Source organism: Platichthys flesus, chromosome 22, assembly GCF_949316205.1.
Source record: "Platichthys flesus chromosome 22, fPlaFle2.1, whole genome shotgun sequence".
Classification (NCBI taxonomy): Eukaryota; Metazoa; Chordata; class Actinopteri; order Pleuronectiformes; family Pleuronectidae; genus Platichthys; species Platichthys flesus.
Genome location: NC_084966.1, coordinates 11,463,993 through 11,485,320, shown reverse-complemented (window position 1 = coordinate 11,485,320; position 21,328 = coordinate 11,463,993). Strand labels below are relative to the sequence as shown.

The following is a 21,328-nucleotide window of genomic DNA, read 5'->3' as shown; positions in this document are numbered from 1 at the left end:
TTAATGTAATTAGTCCCACCCATGTAAGCTCAAAGCACTACATTCACACTCTAAAGTTATCACACACCCTGGGCAACCAGTACACTATTCCAGGGGAAACTTAACCTACTAGAGGCCTATTACTTTCTCAGGACAGAAAAGAGTGAGAAACAAACCTGGATCCGGATACCGGACGAGCCCCCACTTGTTACACCTTGGCTTATGTGTGCAACAAGAAACACTGAATGGCACAAAGCCCCGACGCCTGTGTGTGTTGTGTGTGACACACACAACACTGTTCAGGAAGCCACTGCAGAGGGGCGGCTCTTCAGAGCCGCGGGTTGCACACCCCTGTCTACCGCGAAAGAGCGATTTTTTTACTGCTCAGCCTTTAAATAGATGCGGACGTTAAAACATTGGGCGCGCCACACAGTTTGATAACCACTGCTCTATACAGTGGACCCCCCCCCTTGTCCGTTCCATTTGGGAGTCCCAGAGATTAACTGTCCCCCGCACCCCCTCCCCTTCCCCACACAGTATCAAGCAGAGGCGATGCAGTTGCAGGGAGCGCCAATTTGCCAATTCCCCACACAGTGATATGATAGATAATAGAAAACCGCTTCGCAGGTCAGATTACTTTTTTTTTTTTAAATGCCCGTGCCGCCCCCCACGTGACCTGACAAGGAGCCGCCCCGGGCAGCTGCCCGGTTCGCCCGTGTCCAAAACCGCCACTGTCTACCATTACGGTTAGCTCCCTCTCATTGTTTGAGCAGCTCTTGCTCTGCGTTAACTCCGTGCCTCTTCCGCTGTCACCTCCGTGGGTCACAGCGTTTCCACTCACCCGCTCCGTTCTTGCCTCCGCCACTGTCGCGAGGTACACTTCCAAACAGGCACAACGCTAACGTCCGGTTGGATTTACACATAAGAAGAATAGGGTAGAAGTATCTAGAGTAAAATAATAAAGCTGGGATGTGGTGGTAGATCTGGTGAAGGGGAGAGCCCAATGTGCAGCCCTCTTAAATACTGGTCAGCAACAGGTGTGCCATATCACTGCTGATTACTAAGGTCTGACTCCGCCTACAGGAACCTGAAACACACACAAGCACAACACCACGGCAGGACAACTCCAGGTTTGTCACACAATATTATGATAACATCGCACCTTAATTTTTCCGAACATTTCCCCTGATTTATTTACATGTAGGTATTGTGGGTGGAATCATTCGCTCACAGACACACCACTCTGAACACGCCCATTGAGGTCGTCAGAGTGAGATGGCAAGAGCAGTGAAAGAAGCCAAACTTAAGTGTCTATTTCACAGGTAAAATAAGTTTCTACGTCAATGTATTGTCCGTTTTTCGTTTAATAGAAAAATAGAGTATATTATTTTTAGCAGTCCCCTGACAGCTTTTGCTGTTTGGGGGAAATTTCGATTTTTTTTCTTAAAAGACGGACAGCACGGCAACAAACGGGAAGGAGCAGACAGCCGTAAAACAATCAGGGACAGAGCAAGAGGAGAAGATGAAGTGAAGGACGGACAACAAGAGAAAGAAAACAGACAGGAAAATGCCAGTGAGAGGCCACACGGACCAAACAAGTCCACCGCTGGTGAAACGAGGCACAGAGGAAAGAGAACAGCGCAGTACAACAAAGAGCTGACGGTGGAAGTGGAGGTGGAGGGACCAGAGAACGTGACAAAGATGGATGTATTAAAGGAGGCGAAGAAACAATGTAGATACGTGGTGGGTTGCAGAGTGAGAGTAGAGAAGACTTTTGAAAATTAAATTGAAAGACAAAGAAAAGGGGGAAGGAGAAAGTAATGGACGGAGCGCGAGTTAAAGGAGCGCTGATATATACTCGCCAGAGACATAACAAACATTGATATGGTGGTGTCGTTCATAAACCTGCCAGGGTACATGGAGGACATCACAATCATTTTACAGCTGGCAGAGTGGGGAGTGAGGCCGGCGTCAATGATAAAAGATAGAGATGGAGGAGAGAGACGAGCAGCAAAGCGGGGACGAGGAGCAGCTGGAGGAGGACGAGGAGGAACAGGACGGAGAGCAGGGGAGCACGATGGAAGAGGAGGAGGAGACACTCAGGAAAAGAGAAACGGAGGGAGGAAAGCAGCAAAGCGAGCTTGAAGGGTGAGCTGCTGAAAGGTGAAAATATAAAAAGAAAGGCAGAGAAAGTATGATGGGGAGAAAGAATGACAGTATGTATGAGGAAGACATGGGTAGGAGGAGGTGGGAGAGTCTGAAAGGACAAATAAACGAGCTGAGTAGGAATTATAGCAGAGGTAGAAATAGAGAGAGAAAGGGAGAGGAGGTTAAAGGAAGAGCTAGCTAGAGAAATAAAAAGGGTCAGATTGGGAAGCAAGCTATGATCTAGAGGAGTAGATCAGGATTAAAGACAATTTGAAGGAAATGGAACAGAAAAAGTGTGAGGGAGCGATAGTTAGAACCAGGGCGAGATATGAACAGGGTTTTTTTAAGATTAGAAAGAATAAAGCAGAATATTCATTATTTAGAACTAGTGGAGGGGAAGGATGGAGAGAAGATCACAGATTTTGTGGGGGTATCGAAAGGGTACAAGGATTGTATAGGGATTTATTCAGGAAAGAAGGGATCGATGAAAAGAGTAGCAGCCGGGTTATGGATAAGGTGAAAGCTAGGATGAGTGATGATGATAGGGGGATGTGCGAAAGAGAGATAGGGGCGAAAGGAATAGAGACAGTGGGTTAGGAAGGAACAAAAGTCCAGGTACAGATGGGATAATAGGAGAATTTACATTGAGTTTAGAGAGGAACTGGTACCAGTGTTCAAGCTGGTCTCATCAAAATTTCTCTGAAATATTACTAAAAGTAATCCACTAAAAATCTGTATGAATTCGACATAATCTTCTGTCAGACGGTTTGTCTGATATTTTGTTGTTAGTTTACTTTTAATTGATTCATTTTGTTGTTATGGTTGTTACTATGGACGCTTCCCTCGCTGCCACCATAGGCCGGCACTCACATATAAGAAAACGCAGTTTAAAACTCCCAAACCGGGACCATTGTGTTATAGATGCGCAGGACGTTGACGGGAACGTTGTGCTGGAACGAGTGAGCGTCCTGGAGCTCTTTGAAAAACGTATCCTTAGCATTACAGCTAACCGCTAGCAGGGGCGTGTTGGTCTGTTCAGCCTCAAAGCCATTGGCTAGCAACGGACAGGGAAATGAGTGATTGACAGCAGGCACGTGCACAGACATTTTGGTATTATGCTCAAACCCCAGAGAAGGGCACCAATCGCCCAAATTATTTATGAATTTAAAAACAATAATAATAAATAAAAAACACAGTATGATGTTTTCAACTCATATATTTATTTTTGTTAACAAACTAACTCAAATTATCAAATTGAATAAATAAATGAATAACAGGCAAAAACAGACAAAACACTCTGACAGAGTTGAAGCATAAGCAGCATTACACTAATAATATACCACAATATACCTCACCAGACTGTCATGTAGCTCAACTTAAGACCTACCTTTCATTTCAATTATAACGATTTTAAATGAAACAAAACTAGTAGAACAGTAAAACTTCCTTTAAATTCTCTGCCTGTCTGTCTGTCTGTCTGCTTGTCTGTATCTCTCTCTCTCTCTCTCTCCATTAAACATGTGACGACCCCTCCCTTTCTGCTAGCATCATGCAGTTGATTACTTCCTGCAGGAGTTGGCAGAAAGGGAGGGTCGTTAGGGCAAGGTGCTCACACCTGGCTAGGCCTCTACCCAAGGTGATATAAGCCAGCCTGGTCTCATTGTCTCTCTCTCTCTCCTAGGCTCCACGCCGCTACAGGTTCTTGGTTCTTGGTTCTTTTTGGCGTCTTCCTTGTACACTCAACAGGAGCACACACATCTCACTCATCCATACACTACATTCACCACTGATGCCACTACTCTCCACACCTCATGCTTTTTGTACATATAATTGTTCAAGTTATAATAAAACCTTTTCATTTAGCACTTTCAATCCTGACTCGTCTCCCCTCCTTGTCACATATGTTGAGCCAGTTTGTGACAAGTGGGGGCTCGTCCGGGATACAGTATTAGGATTAAAATAGCTTAAATTTGGTCTGTACTGGTAAATTGGCCCGGTTTAGGTTGGTGTGTGCTTCCTCCTCTTGCAGACAATGGTTTTTGGTTTGCTTTGTTGGAGTGTACACTACTTGTTGTTGGACATAGCTGACTGTGCGTTGGTTAGTCATCAACTGTTCTGGGAGGGGAAATGTCAGGTTGTTGTCAGTGCTGGTTATTTCTTGTAGGAAATTAAGGAGAGGTATTTGGTCCATTTCTGTTTGTGGTGAAGGTGATTGGATTTGACTGGGGCTTTGCGTTTAGCCCTATCTGGGGTATGTTGGTATCTGTTGGAGCAGGAGTTTCTACCCCCTGTTAGGTTTGGTAGCGGGTTCCTTTAGGGGACTCGTGGTGATCACTTTAGGTGGCGGCGAAGGTGGGTAGAGCTATTAGCTCGGGAGCACCTCTAGGGTTGGGAGAGGGTTGCCAGTCCTCTGGTGGCCTTCTTCTCACCACTGGTTTCGCGTGCATAAGTACCCCCCACCATTAACTGCACGAAGACTAGGATAAGTTAGTTAGCTAGTTTTAATGGTTGTAGTTAATATCAGTAAAGGGGGGAGGCTCCTGTTCACCTGTTACCTCAGGTTTGGGTTTTCTGCGTGTCTCAGTCAAGGTTTGTAACTTGTTAGGCTGATTGTTTTTGAGGATGGCTTCCCTTGTGGAGAGTTTCATCCAGGATCCTTCACAGGCTTTGCTGGACCAGTGCACTAAAGATCAACTTCTTAGGATAGCAGAGCACTATGAAGTTGACATTTCAGATATAAAGTTAAAGGAGAGTGTGAAGACCTGCTTAAGGGATGGTCTGTTTGAGGCTGGAGTTTTGTGCAGGCAGTCTGTAAGCAGTCCAGTGACCAGTGTAGTGCCTAATCCTGGAGCTCTAACATTTGAACAACAGAAGGAGTTGCTGCAGTTGCAGTTAAAACAGCAGTTAGAGTTGGAGAGGTTGAAATGTGAAAAGGAAGTAGAGTTGGAAACTATAAAGCATAAAACTGAGTGTGCCAAGTTGGAAATGCAACAGCATCAACTACAGCTGGTAAGAGAGGGTAAACTTTCAGATATGGGGAGAGTGGATAGTTTTGAGGCCTCAGGGGGCAAGTCTTCCCAGTGTGACCTGGTTAATAATCTCCGCCTGCTTCCCAGGTTTAGTGAGTCTGATCCAGATTCATTTTTTTCTCTGTTTGAGAGGATAGCAGATGCTCGAGACTGGCCAGACGCAGACAGAACGATGCTGTTACAGTGTGTTCTGACTGGAAAGGCCCAGGAGGCTTACTCTGCTTTAGGTGTATCAGAAAGTAAGGTTTATGACACAGTGAAGGCAGCAGTGTTAAAAGCTTATGAACTTGTGCCAGAGGCATATCGCCAGCGTTTCAGATCTGGGAAGAGGCGGGATAATCAGACCTACACTGAATTGGCCCGTGATTTGACTTCCCAGTTTAACCGCTGGTGTGCAGCATCTGAAGTTGTTGCATTTGATGATCTCTGCAACCTGGTGGTACTGGAACAACTTAAGAACTCTGTACCTGAGCGGGTGGCTACCTACATTACTGAACATAAGGTAAAAACCCCGAGAGATGCTGCAGTCTTGGCTGATGAGTATGTTCTAACACACAGAAGTTTCTGGGACACAACGGGAGCAGCTGGTCATAGAAATGACACTTATTCTAGGCCAGTAAAGATAAAAACAGCTAACGAGGCAGATCGGCAAAAGTTTACTCAGGGTGGGCGGAGTTCAGTAGTAAATTCTGACACCTGTAGGTACTGTCAGGCAAGGGGGCACTGGAAAAAGGAGTGTCCAGTGCTGAAAGCCAGGAGGTCCTCTGGTCGGGTGAAACCTGCTGTTATGGCTGCTCCAGTTATAACATCTGAGAGCAGGGCGTTAGGTCAAGTGCAGGCTTGTACTAAGCCGGTAGCTCCTCAGGATGACTACTCTGCTTTCATTTCGGATGGGTGGGTCTCTTTGGTAGGAGGTGGGGTGCAGGTTCCCATTAAAATCCTAAGAGATACTGGAGCACTAGATTCTTTCATTCTTGAGTCTGTGTTACCATTTTCATCCAGGACTGATACTGGTGGATGTGTAATCACACTGGGGATGGGTATGGTTCCATTCTCGGTCCCATTGCATCGGTTGGTTCTAAATTGTGGTCTTGTTCAGGGGGAGGTGTCAGTGGGTGTTCGTCCCCAGTTACCTATTGGGGGTTTGCATATGATTTTGGGGAATGATTTGGCTGGTGACAAGGTGTGGGCCGATGGTCAGCCTAATGTAGTGCAGCCCCCTACATTCCCCACTGTAGTAGAGCCCTCTGTGACACCACTGCACTTGGGTGACATTTTCCCAGCCTGTGCCGTCACTCGTGCTGCCAGTCGTGATGCTCAGAGGATGGTGGAGCCAGAGTGGTTGGAGTTGCCAGATTCTTTGCTGGTTGACCAGTTAGCGGGTTCTCAGGCTGAGCTAGTGGCAGAACAGAAGGCTGATTCCTCTTTAATGGAGCTGTTTGACCAAGTTGTGCCAGCATCAGAGGTGAGGGATACTGCCCAGTGCTATTTCCTCCTAAATGGGCTATTGGTTCGGAAGTGGCTGTCACATGGTGATGCATCTGTAGGAGAGCCAATCTTCCAAGTTGTTGTCCCTACAAACTGTCGCAATAAAGTGCTCCAGACGTCACATGGTGACGTGGCAGGTCATCTTGGCGTCCGTAAAACTTACCACCGTATATTGCAGCATTTCTTCTGGCCACGCTTAAAGAGAGATGTTGCTCTTTTCGTTAAGACGTGTCATACCTGTCAGATCACTGGCAAGCCAAATCAGGTTGTTAAACCTGCTCCTCTACAGCCAATCCCCGCCATTGGACAGCCATTTGAGCATTTGATTATTGATTGTGTGGGGCCCCTACCTCGGTCCAAATCTGGACACACATATTTGCTGACTGTAATGTGTCAGGTTACCAGGTATCCTGCTGCTTACCCACTTCGCAGCATTACAGCCAAAGCCGTGGTTGGAGCGTTGACTCAGTTCATTTCAGTATTTGGCATCCCTAAAGTCATACAGTCTGACCAAGGTTCTAACTTCACATCCCATCTGTTTGCTCAGGTGCTTAAACAATTACACATCAAGCATAACAAATCAACAGCCTACCATGCGCAAAGTCAGGGTGCGCTTGAACGTTTCCACCAAACGTTGAAATCACTGTTGCGAGCTTATTGTACAGAACTGTCGGGTGACTGGGGGGGTGGGCTGCCCTGGTTGCTGTTAGCAGCTCGCGAAGTTATCCAGGAAAGTACTGGATTCAGCCCGAATGAACTGGTGTTTGGCCATAAAGTGCGTGGCCCACTTGCAGTTTTGCAAGATGGTTGTTTGCCAGAGGATCCACCTCCAAATCTTAAGGATTATGTTAGTGGTTTCAGATTGAAACTGTACAGGGCAGGTGAGCTGGCTAAGCAAAAGCTGCAGAAGTCACAGGGCAAGATGAAGCAACGATATGACCAACGGGCTGAGGCTCGCCAGTTTAACCCAGGTGACCGTGTACTTACTCTTCTGCCTCTGGTAGATTCCCCTTTTCAAGCTAAGTACAGTGGTCCTTTCTCTGTGGTGCGTCAAGTCTCTGATCTAAACTATTTGATTGAAACTCCTGGCCGTAGAAAATCTACAAGGTTGTGTCATGTAAACCTCCTGAAGCCATATCACACTAGTGAGTCTGTGTCTCCACTGCCGAAGAGCTCTCCAGCCAAGCCAATGTTGGTCTCTGGCCCTGTTTTGACCTCTTCCATGTCTGAACTAGTGGTAGTTGAGGAGGAAGGGTTGGATATTGCTCCAGATGATGGGTTGTTGCGGGGCCGGTTGAAAAATTCAGAGACGTTACAAGATCTAAATATCCTTGTCGGGCACTTAAATGTGGTTAAACGTGATGAATTGATTAAACTAATTAACAGCTATCTATCACTGTTTTCTGATACCCCAACCCAAACGCACTTAATTGAGCATGACATAGATGTTGGAGTTGCTGAGCCCATCAAGCAGCGTTTTTATCGTGTGTCAGATGAAAAAAGGAGACAGTTGGAGGCTGAAGTACAGTACATGCTGGATAATGATATTGCTGAGCCTTGTTCATCAAACTGGGCCTCCCCATGCCTCCTAGTAAAAAAGGCAGATGCTAGTTTGAGGCCCTGCACTGACTATCGTAAGGTGAACAGTATCACTAAACCTGATCTGTATCCACTTCCTCGTATGGAAGATTGTATTGATATGGTAGGTTCAGCCACATTTGTGAGCAAATTTGATCTTCTCAAAGGGTACTGGCAAGTCCCACTCACCAAAAGGGCAAGGGATATTTCAGCCTTCATAACTCCTTCTGGCTTGTATTCGTACACTGTTATGCCATTTGGTTTGAGGAATGCTCCTGCAACATTTCAACGGCTAATGAATCGGGTTGTTTCAGGGCTTACAGGTTGTGCAGTATACCTAGATGATGTTGTGGTGTATTCTGACACCTGGGAAGAACATGTACAGCGTATAGGTGCTCTCTTTGACAGGTTGGTCTGGGCCAACTTGACAGTAAATCTGGCCAAGTGTGAGTTTGCCAGAGCCACTGTGACCTATCTTGGGAAGGTGGTGGGTCAAGGCCAGGTTCGACCTGTGGAGGCCAAGGTCATGGCAGTGCAAAAGTTTCCCCCCCCTACCACCAAGAAAGAGCTGATGCGTTTCCTAGGGTTGGTAGGCTACTACCGCAGTTTTTGCAAGAACTTTTCATCTGTGGTTGCACCCTTGACCGACCTCTTGAAAGCTAAAGCTGAATATATTTGGTCTTCAATGTGTCAAAATGCATTTGACAGTGTAAAAGCCTTGTTGTGTTCAGCCCCAGTGCTGGCAGCGCCACGATTTGATCAGCCCTTTAAACTTCATGTAGATGCCAGCAATGTGGGTGTTGGGGCCGTCCTGTTGCAGGAGAATGCGGAGGGTGTAGAGTGTCCTGTGAGCTTCTTCTCAAGAAAATTTAACAAGCATCAATACAACTATTCAGTGATTGAGAAGGAGGCTTTGGCACTTGTTTGGGCTCTGCAGCATTTTGATGTCTATGTCGGCTCAGGGTTATCTCCGCTGACTGTCTTCACTGACCATAACCCCCTCACCTTCTTGAAGTCACTGCAAAATCCTAATCAGAGGCTAATGAGGTGGGCGCTGTTTCTGCAGCCATATAACCTAGACATCCGACACATTAAGGGGACTGACAATGTAATGGCAGATGCCCTGTCTCGGGCACCTGTGGACCCTTAGTCTATTTGTTCATGCTGTCTCTCATTTCCATGTTCTCCTCTGCTCATCTCTCGGCTCTTCATTCCCTTAAAATGCTCCTTTGGTACCAAGGCTGCTGGGTTGGTGAGGATGGAGGGATGTGCTGGAGGATGCAGCCTGGGGGGAGTGCAGTACTGACTGTCAGTTATTGGTAACGTATGAACCATGACAGATTGGAACATATTGACACTTATTTGATGTATAACACGAGGTGGAACCTCGTTCTTATGGAGGGGGGTGTGACGACCCCTCCCTTTCTGCTAGCATCATGCAGTTGATTACTTCCTGCAGGAGTTGGCAGAAAGGGAGGGTCGTTAGGGCAAGGTGCTCACACCTGGCTAGGCCTCTACCCAAGGTGATATAAGCCAGCCTGGTCTCATTGTCTCTCTCTCTCTCCTAGGCTCCACGCCGCTACAGGTTCTTGGTTCTTGGTTCTTTTTGGCGTCTTCCTTGTACACTCAACAGGAGCACACACATCTCACTCATCCATACACTACATTCACCACTGATGCCACTACTCTCCACACCTCATGCTTTTTGTACATATAATTGTTCAAGTTATAATAAAACCTTTTCATTTAGCACTTTCAATCCTGACTCGTCTCCCCTCCTTGTCACATATGTTGAGCCAGTTTGTGACAAACATGACACACGTCAGTAAGCATCTGGACAAGGATTTGAAATCACGGATCTCGTGAGTTTTTTGTTTGTTTATTTTTTAGGAAACGTCGGACCAGTTGCGACGTAATGTTTTCAAAGCGGCGCTAACGTTGTGGTTAATTTATCACCAAACAACGTCGGGGGATCTAACAAACAGCGTTATTACCTGTTTGGCTGATGCTGCGGGTCAGAGAAGAAGTGGCTGAAGCCGATTGACGCTCAGCTGCATGAGGTAGAGGAGGAGGGAGGGGCACGGCGGGGGCTTGTGAGCGCCGCGGAGCATGTCGGGGCGAAATTCTCACAAGAACTCCAATAAATGCCCCGTCAGATATCAAAACACATTTGGGGGGAATTGACAGAGACTCATTTTTATTCTTAAATATTGATGAATAAAGAAAAAACTGGGCTCCAGCAGAAAGGGGCACTTTTCTCATCCAGGGCAAAAGGACCAGTGATTGAGCACCACTAGGGGTCTATCTGTGCACGAGCCTGATTGACAGGCTTGCTGGCCAACTAGAATCCGTCTGACATGTCCTATCAGAGAGAGATGCAAGCTCATAGGCTAGCAATAGCCGTGACAGCGGAACACCACATGGCGTCTTGTTTACCTTTTTTTTATAGGGTTACGTAACTTTACTAACGCCAGAACCTGCTAAAGCCCCATGTAAACGCTGGCACCTATGTACTACTATAATTGTTATTTTGATTCTGATTGAAACCGGGAAAATTAGGTAGTGAATTGAAAAAATTGAGTGTTTTATAGATATCTAGATCAGCAAACCGGAACATGCCCGGATAAACTGGGACGTCTGGTCTCGGTGCTGCCGAACATCCGCCTGGAATTATTCACTTCCCTGAGTTTTAGAGGTTTTCTTCTTTCTACCGAGTCCGGACGCCGAATGGCGGAAAACAGCAGAAAGAGGGTTCGACCGTCCCAGGAGAAGAGAGGGAAGAGCTGGGATATGTCACAACGGTAGTTAGCTAAAGAGGAGACAATGTGACAGCAAACAAAGTGTATGTTTTTACTCTGCAAATTAGCAACGATTCTCATCTACTATTCGAAACGCTTCGTCAACATGTCGCGCGATGGCGCTGCAGATGTTGTGTGGGTTCAACTCCACCGACTGAGAATGCAAACGAGTGAGAACGCATCACTCGCCCGACGGTCACTCTCATCGTTGACAAGTGAGTAAGTTGTTTATCGTTAACTGCAAATGACACTTAAAGCAAAACTCAGCTCTATGAAAATGATTCATCAATACGACAGTCTGCATGTATTATTCAAATTCTATTTGCACAGGCTGCTCGTTTAATTACAACCCTCCACTGTGCATGTCTCCATCACGTGCACACTACAGAAGGGTTAATTAGATATGCTGTAGGTAATAATAGGTAATAATAGGTGGTCAGGTAAGTTACGAAAATATATTAGCATGCTGATTGAGGATTATTCATCTGTTCATCTAGCCTATTTCTTTTCATTTATCCATCATTTGTAAAATATTTTTAAAGTAGATTCCAATTGGCCATCTATTTATATCTCTGGCATTGCTTTTTTTAAACGCTTTTTTCTCATCTTATTCTACAGAACAATGCCACGTGCACATTTCAGCCCAGCCAATGTAGAAGGAAAGGCTGTGTATATTTGCAAATACTGTGCAAAGACCTATGTTAAGAATGACACAAAGATGCAGAAGCATGTAGTCAAGTGCCCAAAGTTTCCTCAGGGCTCAAATCAGCCTATGACAAAAAAAAATGTTTATATTTATGTCTGTATATGACAAGGTAAATACAGTTAGTATAAATTACCCACACAATTTCCAGTTTATTCCTGTTAATTCCCGTATATTCCTGTTTATTCCCATGGAAAGTTTCCAACTTTGAATATTTCCGGAATTTTTCAACCCTAATCCTAATCACTATTTGCAGCTGCAAGTTGTTAATACATCTCATGGGCCCACCACCTGTGGGAAGACCCGTTGGGGTCGGGTGCGCAGCCACATGGGTGGCAGCGAAGGTCAGGGGTCTCGACGGACCAGACCCGGGCGGCAGAAGCTGGCTCTGGGGACGTGGAACGTCACCTCGCTGTGGGGAAAGGAACCGGAGCTTGTGAGGGAGGTGGAGCGCTATCAGTTAGATCTGGTGGGGCTTACCTCCACTCACAGTCTCAGCTCTGGTACCGTACTCCTGGATAAGGGCTGGAGTTGCCAAGGGTGTGAGGCGCCGGGCGGGTGTGGGGATACTCATAAATCCCCGGCTGAGCGCCGCGGTGTTGGAGTTTACCCCGGTAGACGAGAGGGTCGCCTCCCTGCGCCTAAGGGTTGTAGGGGGGAAAACTCTGACTGTTGTTTGTGCGTATGCACCAAACAGCAGTTCAGAGTACTCGGCCTTCTTGGAGACCCTGAATGGAGTCCTGTATGGGGCTCCAGTAGGGGACTCCGTACTTCTGCTGGGTGACTTCAACGCCCACGTGGGCAACGATGGAGACACCTGGAGAGGCGTGGTGGGGAGGAACGGCCTCCCTGATCTGAACCCGAGCGGTCGTTTGTTATTGGACTTCTGTGCTAGTCATGGATTATCCATAACAAACACCATGTTCGAACATAAGGGTGCTCATAAGTGTACCTGGTACCAGAGTACCCTAGGCCGAAGATCAATGATCGATTTTGTGATCGTGTCATCTGATCTGAGGCCGCATGTTTTGGACACTCCGGTAAAGAGAGGGGCGGAACTGTCAACCGACCACCATCTGCTTGTGAGTTGGATCAGGGAGTGGGGGAAATTTCCGGATAGACCTGGTAAGCCCAAACGAGTAGTGCGGGTGAACTGGGAACGCCTGGAGGAGGCCCCCGTCCTAGGTATCTTCAACTCACACCTCCGGCGGAGTTTTTCTGGCATTCCTGTGGAGGTTGGGGGCATTGAGCCGGAGTGGGCGGTGTTCAAAGCCTCCATTGCTGAAGCTGCGGCGGCTAGCTGTGGCCTCAGGGTCTTAGGCTCCTCAAGGGGCGGTAACCCTCGGACACCGTGGTGGACACCGGTGGTCAGGGAAGCCGTCCGATTGAAGAAGGAGGCCTTCCGGGATATGATATCCTGGAGGACTCCTGACTCGGTTGCAGGGTACCGACAGGCCCGAAGGGCTGCAGCTGCTGCCGTGTCGGAGGCTAAGCAGCGGGTGTGGGAGAAGTTCGGAGAGGTCATGGAGAGGACTTTCGGTCGGCACCAAAGTGTTTCTGGAAGACTATCCGGCACCTCAGGAGGGGGAAACGGGGAACCATCCAAGCTGTGTACAGTAAGGATGGGACTCTGTTGACCTCAACTGAGGAGGTTGTCAGACGTTGGAAGGAACACTTTGAGGAACTCCTGAATCCGAATAACACGCCCTCTATGTTGGAGGCAGAGCTCGAGGTTGATGGTGTTTCATCGTCAATTTCCCTGGTGGAGGTCACTGAGGTGGTCAAACATCTCCGCAGTGGCAAGGCCCCAGGGATTGATGAGATCCGGCCAGAAATGCTAAATGAGTGTTGAGGGGCTGTCATGGTTGACACGCCTATTCAACATCGCGTGGGAGTCGGGTACAGTGCCAAAGGAGTGGCAAACCGGGGTGGTGGTTCCCCTGTTCAAAAAGGGGGACCAGAGAGTGTGTGCCAATTACCGGGGCATCTCACTTCTCAGCCTCCCTGGTAAAGTCTACTCCAAGGTGCTGGAAAGGAGGGTTCGGCCGATCGTCGAACCTCAGATTGAAGAGGAACAATGCGGTTTTCGCCCCGGACGTGGAACTACGCACCAGCTCTTCACTCTCGCAAGGATCCTGGAGGGGGCCTGGGAGTATGCCCATCCGGTCTATATGTGTTTTGTGGATCTGGAGAAGGCGTATGACCAGGTCCCCCGGGAGAAACTGTGGGAGGTGCTGCGGGAGTATGGGGTAAGGGGGTCTATCCTCAGGGCCATCCAATCCCTGTACTCCCAAAGCGAGAGCTGTGTTCGCGTCCTCGGCAGCCAGTCAGTTTCGTTCTCAGTGGATGCTGGTCTCCGCCAGGGCTGCGCCTTGTCACCAATCCTGTTTGTGATATACATGGACAGGATATCGAGGCGTAGTCGTGGTGGGGAGGGGTTGCAGTTCGGTGGTCTGAGGATCTCGTCACTGCTTTTTGACGATGACGTGGTCCTCATTGGATCATCGGCCTGTGACCTTCAGCACTCACTGGATCGGCTGGCGGCCGAGTGTGAAGCGGCTGGGATGAGGATCAGCACCGCTAAATCTGAGGCCATGACTCTTAGCAGGAAACCGATGGATTGCTTACTCCGGGTAGGAAATGAGTCCTTAGCCCAAGTGAAGGAGTTCAAGTACCTTGGGGTCTTGTTCGCGAGTGAGGGTACTATGGAGCGTGAGATTGGCCGGAGAATCGGAGCAGCAGGGGCGGTATTGCGTTCGCTTTACCGCACCGTTGTAACGAAAAGAGAGCTGAGCCACAAGGCAAAGCTCTCGATCTACCGGTCGATCTTCGTTCCTCGCCTCACCTATGGTCATGAGGGCTGGGTGATGACCGAAAGGACGAGATCACGGGTACAAGCGGCCGAGATGAGTTTTCTCAGAAGGGTGACTGGCGTCTCCCTTAGGGATAGGGTGAGAAGCTCAGCCATCCGTGAGGAACTCGGATTAGAGCCGCTGCTCCTTTACTTAGAAAGGAGTCAGCTGAGGTGGTTCGGGCATCTGGTAAGGATGCCCACTGGGCGCCTTCCTTGGGAGGTGTTTCAGGCACGTCCAGTGGGGAGGAGACCTCTGGGAAGACCCAGGACTAGGTGGAGAGATTATATCTCAACACTGGCCTGGGAACGCCTCGGGATCCCCCCGTCAGAGTTGGTCAATGTGGCCCGGGAAAGGGAAGTCTGGGGCCCCCTGCTTGAGCTGCTCCCCCCGCGACCCCACCCCGGATAAGCGGATGAAAATGAGATGAGATGAGAAGTTGTTAATAACTGTTAATTAGTTCATAGGTGTTTTATAGCAACCTAGGTTTTGTCTGTTTCCCCCCAGATTGCTCTATCTGTGATGTTGCTGACACTTTGCGCTGCCTCCAGGTTCACTGCCCGGCAGCTGTATGAAGCCGCACATCTGTATAAACAAGCTCTAACCACTCGTCCTTTGTTGTCTTTCCCAGCAGAGACAGGACGAGGACGCATCATGCCGCTGGATTCAAGTTTAGCGAGTAAAAACTATGACCTGGACTACGACTATCTGCAGCCGTATTTCTACTCTGACAACGTGGATGACGCGGTGAACCAGAGCATCGTCTGCGTCGCTGACTCCATCATCATTCAGCACTTCATGTGGAGCGGCCTCTCCTTGGTTTTCCCGTGTCCGAAGCAGGGCGCAGGGACGCCGCCGAGCAAGGACCTGGGGCCGGACACGCCGCCCAACAGCAACAGCTGTAGTCAATCAGGTGGGTGGTGAACATCTCGCCGTGCAGGCCCACCCCTCTGTGCTGCTTCCCTCTGAGCTTGCATGTGGCTGTGCATCACACACACACACATCTCCATCACAACCGCTGATGAGGAGGAGCAGAGCCTCAGTATTGTTTTGATGCATGCGGCCTGCAGACAGGCAGTAGAGCCATGCTGCCATGTCATGTTGTAGACAGCTGTAAGATCAGCAAGATGCATGTTAAGTAATCCACTCCTATGCAGGGTAGGGTTAGCCCCCCCCACTCCTATGCGGAGGAGTGGCCGGAGGAGTGGATTGCCGGACGTCAGACACCGAGGACAATGACAAGAGAAGGATTGGAGGAGCCTTTCGGGAGCGCCAGAGGAGGCTGAAGCTCAAGTTGAGCCTTGTCGCGCTGCGGGACGAGATCCCCGAGGTGGCCAACAACAAGAAGGCGGCGAAGTCTGTGATCCTGAAGAAGGCGACAGAGTGTATCTACAGCATGCAGTCAGACGAGCAGAGACTCCTCACACACAAAGAGCAGCTGCGGAGGAGAAGTGAACTTTTAAAGCAGAGACTGGCACAGATGCAGGGCTGCCATGCTTGAAGTCTGAATCAAGACTTTTTGGCCTTTTGTTTTTTAGGCAAGTTCAAGACTTGGGGGGTGTAAAGTTCTTGTTGCATCCAAATGCTGTTTTGAAATCTCATTTGATTTCGAAGTTAAAACTGCCTCAATAGAAGTTATGGGTCGATTTAAATATTTCAAAGTTTATTTTTATTAATAAAGAATTAAAAATAGGGCCGTCCTGTTGGGGGTCCAAACAAAAGTATAAATGTTTATGTTTTTATATATAATTTATATTTCCTAAAAATAATTTTTTGGGATCTCAATTGTCTGGATGTTCAGACCAAGTGTTTGATTTTTTTTATTATGTTCATAGCTTCTTTTTGAAATATAAAAAATGTTCCTCTTGAATTTGTGTCCTTGTTCTTGCAGTGAAAACACACACACACACACATTCCATCACAGGTTCTGCTATGAGCAGCTGTACGTTCATACGAGCTCCAGGTACATGTTGGAGGTGGAGTGTGGGTACAACAGAGAGAGGAGACAAACCACCTCCATGATAAAAGCATCATGAATGACGTTCAATTCTGATTTAATATAATATTGGATATTAATTATCAAATATGTATTATGAAATAAACGGGTGGAAAAAGCAGTTAGTTAGCGCTTCATCACTGTCTGTACAGGATGCCTTCAGATACTGGGCTGACTGTAGGTCATCTGCACTTTGGCCTGACTCAGAGCTCAGTGCACCTCACAGAGAGTTGAGGTGTAAATATATGGATGTGTATTTTGATGCAGCACACTTGTTATAGAGTCACTGAAGAAGAAGCTGATCTCAGCAAAACAAGGAGTGACATCAACATTTCAATTGATCATTGATCAAAAACGGTGTGTAAGGTTTGCTAGGCCTGTCAATCACTTAAGGATCAATTAACCATGTTTTCAATATTAAAAGGGAAGCATCTTTAAATGTTTAAATTTGAATTACAGATTTTTGTTTAGAATGTAAACAATGCAAACAACATCAAAGAAGAATTGAATACTCTAAGATTAAAGACATTGTGTGTCTTTGATGTGTCATGCAGCTCTTGACTTAATCATTGCCTATAAACTAGCGTTTGATCATTCTGAGCATCTCACAGCTTTGAGAGAGAAAGATTTTTGATAAACAATATCAGGCATCTGCTCAACGACAGAATCAAACAGCAAGATTACTGTTGATTCAACCTGATTCAACCCCAGGAAGAAAGAGCAAGTTGTCCCACCATGTCACGATTCAAGTTGAATTCTGAAAAGAGAGAGAGAGAGAGAAATATTGATACACCAGGAATGAGTACCAGGGCAAAAAAAAGAGATCATACATCTGAAAGACCTGTTGAACCACGAGAGGGACAACGCTCAATATGAACAAGGGTGGAGAGTCCAGGCCTGCAGTGACCTGCTGGAGACCCAACAACAGTTGGAAAAAGAGAAATCCCTGAATGACAGCTCATCCATAGGAAAGGAAGATCTAGGTCACCCTTATACAAGCAGAGGAGGATGCACAGGGACTCTAGAACTACCAGCTCCATAGAGCATCGTTTCTCCTGATTGTTTCTATTCATAGTTTCTCCTCATCGTTTCTCCTCATCGTTTCTCCTGATCAATTCTCCTCATCGTTTCTCCTGATCGTTTGTTCTGATCGTTTCTCCTCATCGTTTCTCCTCATCGTTTCTCCTCATCGTTTCTCCTCATCGTCTCTCCTCATCGTTTCTCCTGATCGTTTGTTCTGATCGTTTCTCCTCATTGTTTCTTCTCATCGTTTCCCCTCATCGTTTCTCCTGATCGTTTGTTCTGATCGTTTCTCCTCATCGTTTCTTCTCATCGTTTCTCCTCATCGTTTCTCCTCATCGTCTCTCCTGATCGTTTCTCCTGATCTTTTCCCCTGATCGTTCCTCCAATCATTTCTCCTGATCGTTTCTCCTGATTGTTTCTCCTGATTGTTTCTCCTCAAAGTTTCTCCTGATCTTTTCTCTTGATCGTTTCTCCTCATCGTTTCTCCTCATCATTTCTCCTGATCGTTTCTCCTCATCGTTTCTCCTCATCATTTCTCCTGATTGTTTCTCCTCATTGTTTCTCTTCATCCTTTCTCCTCATCCTTTCTCCTCACTTAGATGAAAAAAGTCTCCAATGAGATCCAAGTCACCAAGCAGAAGTTCAACCTTTTACATGAGACATGACCTAAAGTGATCACAATCAGAAGTATACTTATAATAATACTTGATATTTATGATTGAGTTCATGTAATATTTGAGTTTTATCAAGATGCTGCAACGGAATTAATTGATTATTGATCAGAATCAGCAGGTGTGTTGGAGCAGGAAGGTTTAGGGATGTAGGTTCAGCCTGGTATCTATATTTCATATATTATTTTTACACTTTTTGATTTTCATGAAGATGCTGCACTGATACATGTAACTGTAAACCAACATGTTTTACTTTGCTGCAAATTTCATCTGAGACGTAGCATGAAGTGATTAATGATCAGAATCAAAGCAGCAGGTATGTTTAAACTAAGAATGTGAACTTCACCTGGTTTGGTTTGAGAGGTTAATATCATACATTGGGTTTTATTATGATGCTGCACTTATGAATGCAACTTTAAAAAAACCTGTTCAACTTTCCTGCCCCACAATTATGTTGTGTTTCATATTAAACATGACATGAAGTGATCATTGATCAGAATCAGACACAGCAGCTAAGTTCGAGGAGGAAGGTTTATTTGACTCTTTAAAAAATGTAAACCTGTTTATTTTGATAAAATCCTATATTATTTGAGTTCTATCATGACTCTGCACTTAAGAAAGCAACCTGTTTATCTTTCAAACACTACATCTGTGTTCTTATGAATCTGAGACTTGACTTCAAATGATTTGACAGATCTGTCATACAAGCTATTTCAGTCCAGTGACCTGAAGCTCTCAATGGTCAAGAGGTAAATCCTGTGAGACATTAGTTTTGTGTAACACCAAATACGTTTCAACTGTTTCTGGTATATTTATTTTGTATCTGAATAAATTAACCAGGAAACAAAGGAGGGATATGGTTGTTTATTATAATGCAATGCCTTTATTAACAGGCTCTTCTAAAAACAGGTAAGGTGGCCAAATGACCTGATGGTCTTCGAGACCCTGCATCAAAACTGCATCACCACATTAACCTGTTAATCAGAACTGGACGTCATTCATGATGCTTTTATCATGGAGGTGGTTTGTCTCCTCTCTCTGTTGTACCCACACTCCACCTCCAACATGTACCTTGAGCTATTTTGAACCTACATCTACTCATAGCAGAACCTGTGATGGAATGTGTGTGTGTGTGTGTGTGTGTGTGTGTGTGTGTTTTCACTGCAAGAACAAGGACACAATTTCAAGAGGAAACATTTTTTATATTTCAAAAATAATCTATGCACATAATGGATAAAGCAAACACTGGGTCTGAACATCCAGACAATTGAGATCCAAAAATAAATTTTCTTAGGAAATATAAATTATATATAAAAATGTATATTTTAGTTTGGACCCCCAACGAGACGGCCCTATTTTTAATATTTTATTAATAAAAATAAACTTTTAAACATTGAATCCACCTATAATATCTATTGAGGCAGTTTTAACTTCGAAATCAAACGAGATTTCAAAACAACTTAATCCGTTTTTTAATTTCCATGCAACAAGAACTGTACAACCCCCAAGTCTGGAACTTGCATAAAAGACAAAAGGCCAAAAAGTCTTGATTCAGACTTCAAGCACGGCAGCCCTGCATCTGTGCCAGTCTCTGCTTTAAAAGTTCACTTCTCCTCCGCAGCTGCTCTTTGTGTGTGAGGAGTCTCTGCTCGTCTGACTGCATGCTGTAGATACACTCTGTCGCCTTCTTCAGGATCACCGCCTTCGCCGCCTTCTTGTTGTTGGCCACCTCGGGGATCTCGTCCCGCAGCGCGACAAGGCTCAACTTGAGCTTCAGCCTCCTCTGGCGCTCCCGAAAGGCTCCTCCAATCCTTCTCTTGTCATTGTCCTCGGTGTCTGACGTCCGGGGGCTCAGACACTTGCGGATGCTGCTGGTCTGTTTGAGGACCCTGCTGTGGCCGCCGCTGCCTCCACCTCCTCCTCCACCGCTGCTGCTGCTGCTGCTGCTGCTGCTGCTGCTCTCCAGCTTCAGCCTCCTGACAGCCGGCTGCTCCTGCCTCATGGATGGATGGGCAGTGTAATCATGCTTGTGGGTGGAGACGTCAAACCTCTTCAGCACGAGCGGGCTGGGGGGCCTTGTCTCCAGCGGACTTGGGTAGCACCGTTTCACCGCCTGCCTCTTCTCCACTGGGACCACGTCAATCCCCTCCTCTTCCTCCTGGTCCTCCTCTTCCTCCTCATCATGATCCTCGTCTCCATTCTCATCCTCTGCAAAAGAAAAAGAAAAAAGAAACACTCTGCTCCAGCACCAGCATTCCTGACTTAAATGTATGTCACAGCAGTGGGGGGGGCTAACCCTACCCCGCATAGGAGTGGATTACTTAACATGCATCTTGCTGATCTTACAGCTGTCTACAACATGACATGGCAGCATGGCTCTACCGCCTGTCTGCAGACTGCATGCATCAAAACAATACTGAGGCTCTGCTCCTCCTCATCAGCGGTTGTGATGGAGATGTGTGTGTGTGTGTGATGCACAGCCACATGCAAGCTCAGAGGGAAGCAGCACAGAGGGGTGGGCCTGCACGGCGAGACGTTCACCACCCACCTGATTCACTACAGCTGCTGCTGTTGGGCGCCGTGTCCGGCCCCAGGTCCTTGCGCGCGGCGTGCAGGGAGGCGAGCCGCTCGGACACCACCTTCTCCAGCTTGGCCGCGGCGGAGAAGCCGCTCCACATGCAGTCCTGGATGATGATGGAGTCAGCGCCGCAGACGATGCTCTGGTTCACCGCGTCATCCTCGTTGTCAGAGTAGAAATACGGCTGCAGGGAGTCGTAGTCCAGGTCATAGTTTTTACTTGAATCCAGCGGCATGATGCGTCCTTGTCCTGTCTCTGCTGGGAAAGACAACAAAGGACGAGTGGTTAGAGCTTGTTTATACAGATGTGCGGCTTCATACAGCTGCCGGGCAGTGAACCTGGAGGCAGCGCAAAGTGTCAGCAACATCACAGATAGAGCAATCTGAGGGGAAACAGACAAAACCTAGGTTGCTATAAAACACCTATGAACTAATTAACAGTTATTAACAACTTGCAGCTGCAAATAGTGATCAGGATTAGGGTTG

The 21,328-nt window shown here is 47.0% G+C and overlaps 2 protein-coding genes across 3 annotated transcripts; one reads left to right on the top strand and one right to left on the bottom strand.

Annotated features, from left to right (window-relative positions):
- Positions 1-3,690: 3,690 nt before the first annotated feature.
- LOC133933438 (uncharacterized) lies at positions 3,691-9,981 on the top strand. 2 transcript variants are annotated; one of them, XR_009912060.1, is made up of 3 exons: positions 3,691-9,269; positions 9,463-9,541; positions 9,791-9,981. XR_009912060.1 is itself a non-coding variant. In XM_062380550.1 (2 exons), exons 1-2 carry the CDS (start codon positions 4,750-4,752, stop codon positions 9,476-9,478), a joined length of 4,536 nt encoding a protein of 1,511 aa, XP_062236534.1. In that variant the 5' UTR covers positions 3,691-4,749; the 3' UTR covers positions 9,479-9,981. The 2 variants fall into 2 exon arrangements, 1 of the variants encoding a protein (XP_062236534.1); XM_062380550.1 differs by having other exon boundaries at positions 9,463-9,981.
- Positions 9,982-19,522: 9,541 nt separating this feature from the next.
- On the bottom strand, positions 19,523-21,091 carry LOC133933453 (transcriptional regulator Myc-2-like). Its single transcript, XM_062380567.1, has 2 exons — positions 20,814-21,091; positions 19,523-20,473 (listed from the first exon to the last, which is right to left on the bottom strand). Exons 1-2 carry the CDS (start codon positions 21,076-21,078, stop codon positions 19,824-19,826), a joined length of 915 nt encoding a protein of 304 aa, XP_062236551.1. The 5' UTR covers positions 21,079-21,091; the 3' UTR covers positions 19,523-19,823.
- Between the last annotated feature and the right edge of the window lie 237 nt (positions 21,092-21,328).

Excerpts from the sequence above, each read along its gene's own strand:
- LOC133933438 (XM_062380550.1), top strand. The coding sequence starts at position 4,750 with ATGGCTTCCCTTGTGGAGAGTTTCATCCAGGATCCTTCACAGGCTTTG.
- LOC133933453 (XM_062380567.1), bottom strand. The coding sequence starts at position 21,078 with ATGCCGCTGGATTCAAGTAAAAACTATGACCTGGACTACGACTCCCTG. Across the intron at positions 20,474-20,813 it reads CAGCAGCTGTAGTGAATCAG|AGGATGAGAATGGAGACGAG; the intron begins GTGGGTGGTGAA and ends TTTCTTTTGCAG.